The following is a 14,661-nucleotide window of genomic DNA, read 5'->3' as shown; positions in this document are numbered from 1 at the left end:
GCTCCCATCCCCTGATCCCTCCAGTCCTAGAGGTGCCAGGCTCTGTATCCCTGCACCCATCCCCTGATCCCTCCAGTCCTAGAGGTGACAGGCTCTGTATCCCTGCTCCCATCCCCTGAGCCCTCCAGTCCTAGAGGTGACAGGCTCTGTATCCCTGCTCCCATCCCCTGATCCCTCCAGTTCTAGAGGTGACAGGCTCTGTATCCCTGCTCCCATCCCCTGATCCCTCCAGTCCTAGAGGTGACAGGCTCTGTATCCCTGCTCCCATCCCCTGAGCCCTCCAGGCCTAGAGGTGACAGGCTCTGTATCCCTGCACCCATCCCCTGATCCCTCCAGTCCTAGAGGTGACAGGCTCTGTATCCCTGCTCCCATCCCCTGATCCCTCCAGTCCTAGAGGTGACAGGCTCTGTATCCCTGCTCCCATCCCCTGAGCCCTCCAGGCCTAGAGGTGACAGGCTCTGTATCCCTGCACCCATCCCCTGATCCCTCCAGTCCTAGAGGTGACAGGCTCTGTATCCCTGCCCCCATCCCCTGATCCCTCCAGTCCTAGAGGTGACAGGCTCTGTATCTCTGCCGCATCCCCTGATCCCTCCAGTCCTAGAGGTGACAGGCTCTGTATCCCTGCACCCATCCCCTGAGCCCTCCAGTCCTAGAAGTGACAGGATCTGTATCCCTGCTCCCATCCCCTGATCCCTCCAGTCCTAGAGGTGACAGGCTCTGTATCCCTGCTCCCATCCCCTGATCCCTCCAGTCCTAGAGGTGACAGGCTCTGTATCCCTGCTCCCATCCCCTGATCCCTCCAGTCCTAGAGGTGACAGGCTGTGTATCTCTGTGCCCATCCCCTGATCCCTCCAGTCCTAGAGGTGACAGGCTCTGTATCCCTGCTCCCATCCCCTGATCCCTCCAGTCCTAGAGGTGACAGGCTGTGTATCTCTGTGCCCATCCCCTGATCCCTCCAGTCCTAGAGGTGACAGGCTCTGTATCCCTGCACCTATCCCCTGATCCCTCCAGTCCTAGAGGTGACAGGCTCTGTATCCCTGCCCCCATCCCCTGAGCCCTCCAGTCCTAGAGGTGACAGGCTCTGTATCCCTGCACCCATCCCTTAATCCCTCCAGTCCTAGAGGTGACAGGCTCTGTATCCCTGCCCCCATCCCTTAATCCCTCCAGTCCTAGAGGTGACAGGCTCTGTATCCCTGTGCCCATCCCCTGATCCCTCCAGTCCTAGAGGTGACAGGCTCTGTATCCCTGCACCCATCTCCTGATCCCGCCAGTCCTAGAGGTGACAGGCTCTGTATCCCTGCCCCCATCCCCTGAGCCCTCCAGGCCTAGAGGTGACAAGCTCTGTATCCCTGCCCCATCCTCTGAGCCCTCCAGTCCTAGAGGTGACAGGCTCTGTATCCCTGTGCCCATCCCCTGATCCCTCCAGTCCTAGAGGTGACAGGCTGTGTATCTCTGTGCCCATCCTCTGATCCCTCCAGTCCTAGAGGTGACAGGCTGTGTATCTCTGTGCTCATCCCCTGATCCCTCCAGTCCTAGAGGTGACAAGCTCTGTATCCCTGCCCCATCCTCTGAGCCCTCCAGTCCTAGAGGTGACAGGCTCTGTATCTCTGTACCCATCCCCTGATCCCTCCAGTCCTAGAGGTGACAGGCTCTGTATCCCTGCTCCCGTCCCCTGATCCCTCCAGTCCTAGAGGTGACAGGCTCTGTATCCCTGCACCCATCCCCTGATCCCTCCAGTCCTAGAGGTGACGGGCTCTGTATCCCTGCACCCATCCCCTGAGCCCTCCAGTCCTAGAAGTGACAGGCTCTGTATCCCTGCTCCCGTCCCCTGATCCCTCCAGTCCTAGAGGTGACAGGCTCTGTATCCCTGCACCCATCCCCTGATCCCTCCAGTCCTAGAGGTGACAGGCTCTGTATCCCTGCTCCCGTCCCCTGATCCCTCCAGTCCTAGAGGTGACAGGCTCTGTATCCCTGCGCCCATCCCCTGATCCCTCCAGTCCTAGAGGTGACAGGCTCTGTATCCCTGCTCCCATCCCCTGATCCCTCCAGTCCTAGAGGTGACAGGCTCTGTATCCCTGCTCCCATCCCCTGCTCCCTCCAGTCCTAGAGGTGACAGGCTCTGTATCCCTGCACCCATCCTCTGATCTCTCCAGTCCTAGAGGTGACAGGCTCTGTATCCATGCACCCATCCCCTGGGTCATGCAGTCCTAGAGGTGACAGGCTCTGTATCCATGCGCTCATTCCTTAAGTCATGGCTCAAAGTGCAAGACCAGGCAGTATATATTTACAGCATTCTATCTCTACAGTGCCTATAGGATTTATTCATTACATATACATCGCCTGTGGTATAATTTTATTAGGGATGGGCATTCGTGAGAGATGAAATAGGAAATCAGACAAAATTTCCTATTTTGTTTCATTTCGATATCAAAGTGAAACGATTGAAAATACAACGAAATTTAGTTGGTTTTCATGTTTCATTTTGAAAACAAAATTGATCTGATGGGCCTAAGTCCCTGCCTGAAGCCGGGGCTTTGCCTATGGAAAAGGCTGAGACCCAAAGCAAGGACTTCATACAAGGGCAGGGCGTAACACCGGGGTGTGGGCCTCGGCTCAAGGCCATGGCATCGCACAGGCACAGGCCACGGCCCGATGCATGAAATGCGGCCTAGGCTGAACGCAATGCTGGGGTCTTGGCCGATGCTCAGGCCTAATACTGGGGCATTGACCGAGACCCCAAAAATATAAAAAAACATACTTGCTCTGGGGATCCAGTGGTGCGGTTCAGGCCCAGGCCCAACTCCTGGGCCTAACCAGATATGATATGCATCGCCTGTGGTATATATTTATGGCATTCTGTCTCTACAGTGCCTAGAGGATCCATTCTCTACATATGCATCGCCTGTGGTATATATTTATGGCATTCTGTCTCTACAGTGCCTAGAGGATCCATTCACTACATATGCATCGCCTGTGGTATATATTTACGGCATTCTGTCTCTACAGTGCCTAGAGGATCCATTCACTACATATGCATCGCCTGTGGTACATATTTACGGCATTCTGTCTCTACAGTGCCTAGAGGATCCATTCACTACATATGCATCGCCTGTGGTACATGTTTACGGCATTCTGTCTCTACAGTGCCTAGAGGATCCATTCACTACATATGCATCGCCTGTGGTACATGTTTACGGCATTCTGTCTCTACAGTGCCTAGAGGATCCATTCACTACATATGCATCGCCTGTGGTATATATTTACGGCATTCTGTCTCTACAGTGCCTAGAGGATCCATTCACTACATATGCATCGCCTGTGGTATATATTTACGGCATTCTGTCTCTACAGTGCCTAGAGGATCCATTCACTACATATGCATCGCCTGTGGTATATATTTACGGCATTCTGTCTCTACAGTGCCTAGAGGATCCATTCACTACATATGCATCGCCTGTGGTATATATTTATGGCATTCTGTCTCTACAGTGCCTAGAGGATCCATTCACTACATATACATCGCCTGTGGTACATGTTTACGGCATTCTGTCTCTACAGTGCCTAGAGGATCCATTCACTACATATGCATCGCCTGTGGTACATATTTACGGCATTCTGTCTCTACAGTGCCTAGAGGATCCATTCACTACATATGCATCGCCTGTGGTATATGTTTACGGCATTCTGTCTCTACAGTGCCTAGAGGATCCATTCACTACATATGCATCGCCTGTGGTATATATTTACGGCATTCTGTCTCTACAGTGCCTAGAGGATCCATTCACTACATATGCATCGCCTGTGGTATATATTTACGGCATTCTGTCTCTACAGTGCCTAGAGGATCCATTCACTACATATGCATCGCCTGTGGTACATGTTTACGGCATTCTGTCTCTACAGTGCCTAGAGGATCCATTCACTACATATGCATCGCCTGTGGTACATGTTTACGGCATTCTGTCTCTACAGTGCCTAGAGGATCCATTCACTACATATGCATCGCCTGTGGTATATGTTTACGGCATTCTGTCTCTACAGTGCCTAGAGGATCCATTCACTACATATACATCGCCTGTGGTATATATTTATGGCATTCTGTCTCTACAGTGCCTAGAGGATCCATTCACTACATATACATTGCCTGTGGTATATATTTATGGCATTCTGTCTCTACAGTGCCTAGAGAATCCATTCACTACATATGCATCGCCTGTGGTACATATTTACGGCATTCTGTCTCTACAGTGCCTAGAGGATCCATTCACTACATATACATTGCCTGTGGTATATATTTATGGCATTCTGTCTCTACAGTGCCTAGAGGATCCATTCACTACATATACATCGCCTGTGGTATATATTTATGGCATTCTGTCTCTACAGTGCCTAGAGGATCCATTCTCTACATATACATCGCCTGTGGTATATATTTATGGCATTCTGTCTCTAAAGTGGCTAGAGGATCCATTCAGCACATTCTGCACACACAGCACGTACTCTTACTATTTCTAATTTCTACAGCACTTTTCCAGGTTTGCGGCGTCTGCCTAACGCATTTATCATGCTATTTGTATTTAGTATTATTATCTCTCTGCAATTGGAATATGCATTTATTTTGTTTCGTTATTTTACATGCATATGTGTTTTACCCATTTAAAATACCCATTTGAGTAAGCACATAAAATCTATGCATGTTACAACGCATTTTATGTAAGTGAGTAAAGAAACAAAAAAACAAAGTTAAAAAACAAAACAAACTTGTTGATGTGCACACCCCTTAATGTTGTCCTGATATATTATGGGGGTAATTTCATCACATAAAATTGGAAGATACGCAGCTAAGCAGCGCAGAAACGTGTAAGCAGTGTTTTGCAATAACCAGAAGTATGCGTGCACTAGCAACATTGTACGTAAATGATAAATGGATTAAGAAAGGCCAGTTTTTGGGCATGCTGAGCAGGGTTCAGAATTCGCTCATACATTCCCGAGGGTGCAAGCTACGCGAGTCACCGCACTGAGACTGCACTTGTCTCTTATTAGTTATTTTTGTATTAGAAATACTTAGAAATGGCTCAACTCGAGTATATGGTACGAAGTTGTGAACGAGTTACATAAACATCAGTGTCTCTCTTTTGTCTGCAGCTTTTGGGTAGGAGGGCTGGGTAAAGTTGTGAGCTGATGTTTAAAAGTACACACACAAGAAAGTGTTTTAAAAAATGGATTATGTGCAATTATCAAATGCATGCCTCCAAGCATGAAATGCAATAGTTATGCACACGTTACAGTTATTTCACGCATTAAAGACGTGCGTCCTTTTCTAAAATAGTTATAGAAAGTATGCAGCTCTCAGCATTGCAAAAATGTGTGCATAGCGAAACATAGGTGTGTACTTTCAGGGCACAGATACGCAGTGTTTTATAAAATCTGCTCCTTCCACCATCCGGTTTATTAAATAAGGGCAGAACATTACCGCACTGCTGAAAATTACACTCCAATGTATCCACCAGTTGTATCTGTGTGTTCACATTTATACACACACACACACACGGAGTAGTAAGCATCTGTTTCTCGGAAAGTTCTTAGTCTGTCTAAAATGTATATCTATGGTTCTTATCAACCTACATGCTGTACCTAAAGCTAGCGTATAGACATGTAGAACCTGTAAATATTTGTATTTAGGGCAGCAATATTATGCATCTGTAGGGATGGATGCACAGTCTGAACCCTAAGCCCTAAGAAATGAGACATGTAGCAGGTGTTGCATAACCTTTGCCTCACCCCCTAGCATCCCACTGGATTATCCCACTAATATAATCTTTTTATCATTTTGTAGGCCATTCAATCTGGATTTTAACAGTACTTTATACATTACTTAAATTATTATTCATTGCTGGAAAACACGATAGCAAAAAACAGCATCATATTGACCATATTAAGTATTGCATTTCGTGAGGCGCGTGATGCTGGAGAAACCTTTATTTTGAAAAAGTGGATTGCCGAAAAATGAGGTTGAAACAAAAACTGGGTTCAGAGAACATGGGGAAGACTGCTGACGAGTTTTTTTTTTTTTACAGAATTTGGTGATGGTCAACTGCTAAAATTGTTTCAAGAAAGCCAAAAAATCATTGAAAATTCCAGCAACAAGCAGGAAAAAAGCTGTTATCAGGTGGCACGAATGATTTTGGATGAGAGGAGGAAAAAAGTTGATCGAATACCAGTTTATCATTATCGAGTCAGGGCTGGGATCCCGGCACTTCATGTTATTTCAAAACCATTGAAAACTGAAACTCACATCCCAGACAGGCTCTGGCTGGTGAATTGGTGACAAAATTGGGATGAAGAGGATTTCCTTCATTTAGCGCCTCCGACAAATCTTTCATTTGATCAATTCGAAAACCAAATTTTCATAATGATCGAGTTTGGTCAAAAACTTGGAATGAAATTAGCGACGAGGAACATTATCACCAAATTATCAGCAACCCTGCTTGCATTGGTCTTTTTGTCGTGTTCACAGCAAAGAAAATGTTGTAAGTAATCAAAGAAGATGAGGAATCTTGGGATGGCGCCTCTCTTCGGAATATGATTTTTGCCGAAAATGTTATCCCGTTTTTGAGTGATCCGGAAAAGGTTTTGATACTAGGCAAAGCTACTTTAATCCACGATAAGGCGCCATGCGTGTGAGCCCAACACCACGCAACAGCTGCTTAAAGAAAATGGCTTTGGCTTTTGGGGTAACGACGTTTGGCCAGGGAACCATCTAGACCTGTAAACGCTGCCAAAAACATAGGGGCCATTATTAAGGATGAGGTGGAGAGTTTAATGTTGAAGGAAAGTGGTCAGAGATGATATTCCACTGAAACTTTGTGTCGATATTTGGAACTGGTCTTATTAAATCTGGAAGATGATACCGATTTATTTCAAAATGTGTTGTATTCACACCCTTTGTAAGGTAACAGTGGGCACACCAGCTATTGATGATATGTTGTTTAATTCCATTTTGAATGCTGATTAAAATGGTACATTGCATGTTTCTATCAGATTTCTGGTTGCTGCTATGATGGGGGGGGGGGCAAAGGTCATGCAATATCCAGTACATCCTGAAAGAGTGCGGAATTGGGCAAGGGGTGGGGAAGGAAAAGAAAGGCTTCACAATTACAAATAATTGACAAGAACAATTTTCCAGTGGAAAGGAAGTCCAAGAAGAAAAGTCACAGCATGAGGTCCACAGAGAGGAGACCGAGGCGTAACTTTAGAAAATATTTCTTTCTGGAAAGGGTGTTTGATGCATGGAACAACCCTCCCGATAGAGGGGCTGCAATTAAAAACAATCCCAGAATGCAGGAAAGCTGGGATAGGCACAGAAAAACCCTTTGAAGAAGTAAAGAGAAAGCCAGAAATTAAGTGGGATCTGTGCATGAGGAGAACTATAGCAAGAGTGCGCCTCACCCTCAGCTACGGTGCACGAATAATCCGCTCTGCTCTGCGTGGGGGGCAGAGGGAAAGGAAGTTAAGCTGAGATTATGGAGCTCGCTAGCCCCCCGGCATTTCCACCAGGATTTACACAAAGAAATTACTGCCCTTGCTTGGAAGATGTTTCTATAGAACTTCCATGCTTGTATTTGCTCAGATCTAGTGAGGAAGGGAGATCGGCCCCTGCTGACCCACACACGACACTTACTCCAGCCTTCCGGCAAGTGAGGGTTTCCAGAAGAGGCTAGAAAGAGAAAACGAAAAAACCCCCAAACATATCACACTACCCTCCCCCCCCCGCCCCCAAACCATGCTTAATTTTGACTTCGTATTGATCACATGAGATCGCAAACGCGTTGGTGTCCAAGGAGTTAAATCTCTTAAAAGTAAAAGCTTTGTAGGTTTCTTGTCTTTCCATTAGTATTCTCCGCTGAAGGAAGAGAAAAAGCAGGTGACATATTCTAAGAGGGAGCACTGAAAACGTGTTAAGCACTTCAAAATCTGATATATTCAATCGTCCGCTGGCAAGACATCTGCCTAATGTTAGAGCTTAAATATCCTTTTCCATTTTACATGCATTCAAGTCTCATTTGAGCGAAATGAAACAGTATTATTAAAGGGAGATTTTGCACAAATGGCCTGAATTTGACATGTCAGGTTCAATGAGGCTCTTACATATGTAACACTGAGTAGGATTCCGAGGTTGCCTTTCCCCGCTACGGCATGAGTGGCTCGCAAATGAAATTTGCATGCAGCTTTCCCTCCTAGCCTATAGGCAGCCCCACTCATGCCTCTCAAGTACCCCCTATTCCCAGGGATAGGTCTGATTTTACATGCCAAATTTTGTTAGGCATTCTTTTTGGAAAAGAAACAAAAAAACAAAGGCTTTATGGCCAGGTCGTGTCTGCCCATTTGTCCACGACGACTCTGTGTGTGTGGTTCTGTCAGCTGTCGCACGGAGGCCCAGAGATCCAGTCAGTGAGACCTGCACTAGCGGCGGTGCCTGCACTAGCGGTGGTACCGCACTGTAATGAGCCAGGCTGCGCAAGCTGCGTACTTCTGCTGACTGCGGCAGCCGATGGAATCGCTGTGTTCCCCGACTCTCACGGGCTGCTAGTGCAGAGGGTACCGCGCTGTCAGAAAGTCACCGCACGGTCGCTGCCTGTCCTACCGGCGCCTGGCCATGCAATGCTCTGTGACTTCCTAACTTCTTGCATTTGCTTTAGTTTTTGCACAATGAAATGTCGTCTCTCCGCAGAAAATGGCAATAAAAAAAGAGATGCATTATAAAAATAAGGCCTTTTTGTTTTACAATACGGTAGAACCAATGCTCAGAGGGAGCAATTTTTGGAAGTAGTGGAATATAAGAGCGAATCCATAAACAGACTAAAATAAGTCTCAGAGAAGCCTTTCCCTAAACATTAAAAGATGCTCTCTCTCCGATGATAAACGAGGCGCTACCTCCTGCTTGGGAGCACAGTTTGAAGGCTCCCACTTTTCCTCCTCCTCCTCCTGGGCCTTCAGGAGGTTACGGCACATTTCTTTGGCTTCCACATGGCTGAGGCAGAGCCTCTCTTCTCATTCCCGTCCTCCCCCCCAGTAAACGCAGGAAGGGTTAAGAGGCAGGACTTCATTTGTGCCCTGCTGATCTCTTCCTACCCAGTCGCACGGTCAAGGAGGGCACAGAGGGGCCTGAACGGCCGACGCAGTCTGTTTGGGGCTGTAACTTGCCGCTCCATGCAGGTCACCCCAATGTCGTTCTTGGAAGCAGGGTGCAATCATGTCACTGCGGTTTTGGGATGAACCACTGCCCCGTGCAGATTATCCCAGTGTTTTCTTCTGTCTTCTTGCCAAAGGGATGGATGCTCTGTGCCTATCCCTGTGCTTTTCTGCTCCACCATCTCCTCCAGGAGGGCGCTCCATGCATTCACCACCCTTTCCATGAAGAAATACTTTCTAATGTTTCTGAATCTACCTCCTCGTAGCTTCAGTCATTGTTCCACTGGAAACCATGTTTATTTGTGCATTTATATCTTTCTGATATTTAAAATATCCCCCCGTCTCTCCTTTCCTCACGGGTTCACACATTCAGAACCTGAAATCTCATCTCGTGTGTCTTTTGCTGCAGCTGTTAACGGAAGGTGAAGAGGCATCCTTCAGTCTGGCCTGTACGGTTTTCAAGAATTGTCAGACCCACCCACTAACATCCACATCCTCTGGCTTTGAGTCGTTTTTTTGTTAAATTCCCTACGGCACATTTTTTTTTGACAGCTCCAGAGATTATGGATTGCATAAGCAAAGGTGCAGCCGTGCTCTTTACAATCAGAATCTATAATGTGAATGCAAGTAAAACAGTGCGGCAAGCAAGGCATAAAAGTGTAAGCCTAAGGGGAAGTAAGGAATCAGAGCCAGGGTCCAGGTAAATAAGAAGATAAGTAGGGACTCTCGGCTGATTCCCCCTCTTTGTGGTGCATTCACTCCATCCTGTCTAACATCAGGTCACACAGCGGATACACTGTCCTGCTTTGACAACAGAAGCACCAGCCTCGAGAGGCTGTGGGGCGAGAGCAGGACAGGAGCCGGGGAGCTCATGAGCCCCTGCGGCCCCTCGTCCCTGGCCTGCACGCACACAGGGAGCATGGACCTGTCTTCCCAGAATTACAGCCACAAAAAGAGCAGCTTTGTTCCAGATTAGCTTCTATTGCCCGAATGCATAGAGGAGATTGAATGTTATCTATCATGGCACAGAGGGAGTCATTATTCAATAATTAATAAAGAGCTCGTGTTCTCCTGCACCTCCTGTGTGGCCATGCAGGGTGGGACGGGAGGCAGCTGGAGAGAAAGCTGTTTTCTCTTTGCTCGTGACTTTTATTGAAAGGATTCACTTGTCAGCGGGCCCAGAATGTCCTTTTGTCGGGGAATATGATTGAAGGGTTTCCTGTCCCATCCCATTACTCTCCACCTTCCCATCACTGCCATTCAAAGGCCGTTTCCCGCCCTCTCTTCTCTCATGCTGGCCATGTTTCCTGGATGGGCCTTTCAGCACACTAATTGCTTCTCTCCCTATAAACCCGTGCACTAATTTGCCATGGCCCTTTATTAAGTTGGATGAAACCCAAATTACACCGTAAATTAGACACACCAGGCTGAGTCAGAGTGGATGGATGCGCTGCCTTGTTCTTCTCCCTTATCTCAATCCTGGGTCCGATGATTCAGTATTCACTGCCCCCTGCGGGGGGGATCCCTGCCTCACACCACCCTCTTCTGCTTGGGGAAATGGCGGTGGGGCGGAATAAAGGACCAGAGGTCTCTGCCTCATAACCTCTGAGATCCCGGTGTGGTTTAGCCTTCTGACCTCCCCTGCAAAGCAGCCTGGTTCTCCTTTAGTACTGTGCACTCTGGCTGGGAGTCAGAGAACCAGGACTGGCTCTTACCTTACTGCAGTTTAACAGGGGATGAGTTAAAGCAGCCCTGGCTCTTTACTTCTCAGCACCACGACTTCTGCAACTCACAATCCTTATTGCACTGCACTTAAAGCCACAGTCTGACAGCACAGAAGAACTGGAAGTCCTGTCGAGTGTTCCCGATTCATTCTTACATCACTGTAGACTCCACTCAGTGCACATTCACTTCCTCTTATCTAAGGATCCTCTGTGCTTAATCCAGGCTCTCTCAAATGTATGTATGTATTTATTTATTTATTTGTGCAATCCCCTCTCCAGCAGAGGGTCCCTGATGCAGGGCCGGCCGTCTTTATTCTCCCGGACCTCTGACACACCTGACCACCAAACTTCAGCCCTGGGGGCTGCGGTCCTCCGGCGGGGAGGAATCCTGAGCCTCCGGGGCCCAGGCTGCACAGTCACTCTCACAATACTCACAGCAAGGAGGTCTGCTGATCCATAAGGGCACACTTGAGTAATGGCTCAGAGTCCAAAGGTGGCATTCAAATAATAAAAAGTTTTACTTAAGCTTGAAAAATAATATCCAGGCAATGATTCCAAACAGCAGGCATAAAATGAGGAAAATGCAAATCCGGAAAAAATAGCTTTCTTTCTCCATGGTGAGTCTTTGATGACGCTCCCTCCTCTCAGCTGTGTCCTGTCCACAATGCCGCCCCAGTAAGGGTAGCTAGGATCTCCTCCAGGTCCAACATTCACCAGGGATGATGGCAAATATCTCCCCAGCTTAAAAAACAGATGGAAAAATCCCACGCTCTCTTCCACGTGGCTGCTAGAGAGATCCAGCCCTTCCTTCAGTCAGGAGCTCATCCAAAACAGCAAACCATCCCTCCTGCAAAACCTTCAAAACCTTTCATCTGAAGAAACCTCTTCACTCCACTAAGCCTCCTCCAAGTGTCCTCTCAAATTCCTCTGCCACCCACCCTTTTGGATGAGTGGCCCTCTCCGTCCCTCTGAATGCCTCCTGCCCTCTCACCACTGCACGCGCTCAGTGGCAATTTATGTCTGAGACCCTTCCCAAGAAGAGGACGGACCAAAAGCCAGGGAGGCGCAGGATGTGCAAGGAGCCTACAAAATTCCCAAGATGAGCAGAGGGAAATGATTTCTCTGGGCTCTAATTCCCGCCACGTTTAGATTGGGGGTTCAGGGCGAGTTACATTCAGGTACAGCAGGGCTCATGATCTAAAGCCCTGATTTATGAAGGCTGTTCTCCCTTTCTGTAAGTTTGCTGGGTCTCCACCACATTCCCTGGGAGGCTGCCCCTTTCTATGAAGAAATATTTTCTGATGATGCTTCTGACTCTAGGCCCTTTCACATACCAGGACCCTTATTCTTAACTGCCTGTCCCGTGAAAAATGCCAGCCTGCTGTAATATTCTTCTCAGAATTTCTGACAGCTTCTCCTCTGAACTACTTGCACCTTTATGAATCTAAGTAAATCATAGGTGCTGCTATGCTGCTCCTCACCACATCACCAGGCAGGCAACACAGTGAGAGATATACCGTAGGAACTCAGCACAGAGAGCTGGAGAGCAGATCTTCATCAGAGCCCCATGAATGGGGTCAAACTAATACACGTAAAGAATGAATACAGCACAGACAGCTGAAGAGCAGATCTTCATTAGAGCCCCATGCAGGGGTCACACTGATACATGTAAAGCATGAATACAGCACAGACAGCTGAAGAGCAGATCTTCATCAGAGCTCCATGCAGGGGTCACACTGATACATGTAAAGCATGAATACAGCACAGAGAGCTGAAGAGCAGATCTTCATCAGAGCCCCATGCAGGGGTCACACTGATACATGTAAAGCATGAATACAGCACAGACAGCTGAAGATCATGTCTTCATCAGAGCCCCATAAAGGGGTCACACTGATACATGTAAAGCATGAATACAGCACAGACAGCTGAAGAGCAGATCTTCATCAGAGTCCCATGCAGGGGTCACACTGATACACGTAAAGCATGAATACAGCACAGACAGCTGAAGAGCAGATCTTCATCAGAGCCCCATGCAGGGGTCACACTGATACATGTAAAGCATGAATACAGCACAGACAGCTGAAGAGCAGATCTTCATCAGAGCCCCATGAATGGGGTCACACTGATTCAGGTAAAGCATGAATACAGCACAGACAGCTGAAGAGCAGATCTTCATCAGAGCCCCATGCAGGGGTCACACTGATACATGGAAACCAGGAATACAGCACAGAGAGCTGAAGAGAGGATCTTCATCAGAGCCCCATGAATGGGGTCACACTGATACACTTAAAGCATGAATACAGCACAGACAGCTGCCATACAGGCAGCACAGCGATACATATAGGAGGCTATTTTTAGTAGCCCACATAAGTGTGAAGACCACGGATTGTTTTGTACTTGTGGCACTGGTAGGCAATTTTCAGAGAAAACCATGGATGTAGTTTTATGTTCAAAATGTGCTTCCATAGATATCCTGCAGATTATGTACCTCCTTTTTCTGCAATGAAGGAAAGGGGAATCATTACACATGCAGATCTGAAAACATCATTCTGCAGGTATATTTCCCCAGATAAATGTCTTTAAAATGTTCCTGTCTGAGCCAGAATACAGCATGGAGAGCTGAAGAGGGGGACTTTTAAGGGAACAACTTTTTTTAATAACAGGGACATGGTTATAATAAGGAAAACATATTTTATTCCCGCAAAATATAAAAATAAATGCAAGAAGACAAAAAAATTAGGAAAAGCTAGGAATAAGCTGACATGAAGATGCAAGAAACCGGCTCGCTGATCTCTGGAGCAATCTCAGTGACTCTGCAGGCTTCTACTTGCTTTGTTTCATGTTTGCAACTTATGCTTTTTTCCACTCCAAATGGAAGCAAAGGAAAGCAATTCAGGAGTAAGAGAGCAATGAATACTGTGAGAAAAATCCCACTGCACGTGATCCTTCAGGACCCCATCAGGAGGATGTGTGCCCATTCCCTGCAAATAATCCAGTGCATCGTTCATTCCCATGGGCAAGAAGGTGAGTTTACCACGCTGACATTTCCAAATCTCCAGGTAAATCATAGAAACACTTCTTACCGTTTCTAGCTGCAACAATGTTCTTTATTGTCATACTCGCATGTTCTCTCTGTTAATAACTGTTTTATTTTGTATTTTTTTTATTTTACGCTCAGCTTATAATTATGAAACCTGCGCTCAGATTTACTAAATATTTCAATCAACTTCTGGAGGAATCTGGGTCCCTGTATTTAAAAAGATATCCTTTGTAACTTTCAGGCCACAGAACTGGCACTGCCATCTCACTCAGTTTGGAGCCTGAATCTGGCACCTACCAGAGGTTGAGTTGCGTGAGTTTCTCCATCTCCTGTTCCATGTGCTCCTGCAGCTCTCCTGGGCGAAGGAGCACCTGGCAGATTGGACAGATAGGAGCCTGGCTGTCGAACAAGGTCACTTTCTTTTTACCTGCAAGCAGAGTTAAAACATGTTTTTCATCTGAGTGGAATCCATCTGCCTCCCTCTTCATGCACACACTGCCTCCCATCCCGGAATAATGATGTAAAATAATATGTAAAGTAATTATCGACCTCATTCACCTTCAGGTTAGGCAGAAGACAGTCTACAAAAGAAATGTTTTACTTTCTGTGTGGTGCTCCTTATTCAGACTTTCATTCAAAGTGCATCCATTTCAGGAATGAGAGAACTAGTCAGAAACTGTTTCAGCCTCGCTCCACACCACTTAC

The 14,661-nt window shown here is 47.0% G+C and overlaps 1 protein-coding gene across 2 annotated transcripts in view; it reads right to left on the bottom strand.

The window, feature by feature from the left end:
- LOC115099775 (E3 ubiquitin-protein ligase RNF220-like) overlaps window positions 1–14,359 on the bottom strand; it is a 207,260-nt gene extending 192,901 nt beyond the window's left edge. The window contains exon 1 of one of the 2 annotated variants that reach the window (XM_029617612.1): window positions 14,254–14,359. In XM_029617612.1, coding sequence (XP_029473472.1) covers window positions 14,254–14,294 — 41 coding nt within the window. In that variant the 5' untranslated portion in view covers window positions 14,295–14,359. The remainder of the gene's footprint in view (window positions 1–14,253) is intronic. The other variant, XM_029617613.1, reaches the window with a different exon arrangement.
- Between the last annotated feature and the right edge of the window lie 302 nt (window positions 14,360–14,661).

This window comes from Rhinatrema bivittatum, chromosome 10, assembly GCF_901001135.1.
Source record: "Rhinatrema bivittatum chromosome 10, aRhiBiv1.1, whole genome shotgun sequence".
NCBI lineage: Eukaryota > Metazoa > Chordata > Amphibia > Gymnophiona > Rhinatrematidae > Rhinatrema > Rhinatrema bivittatum.
Note: the sequence above shows the minus strand (reverse complement) of the source record. Positions and strands in the feature narration are given on the sequence as shown.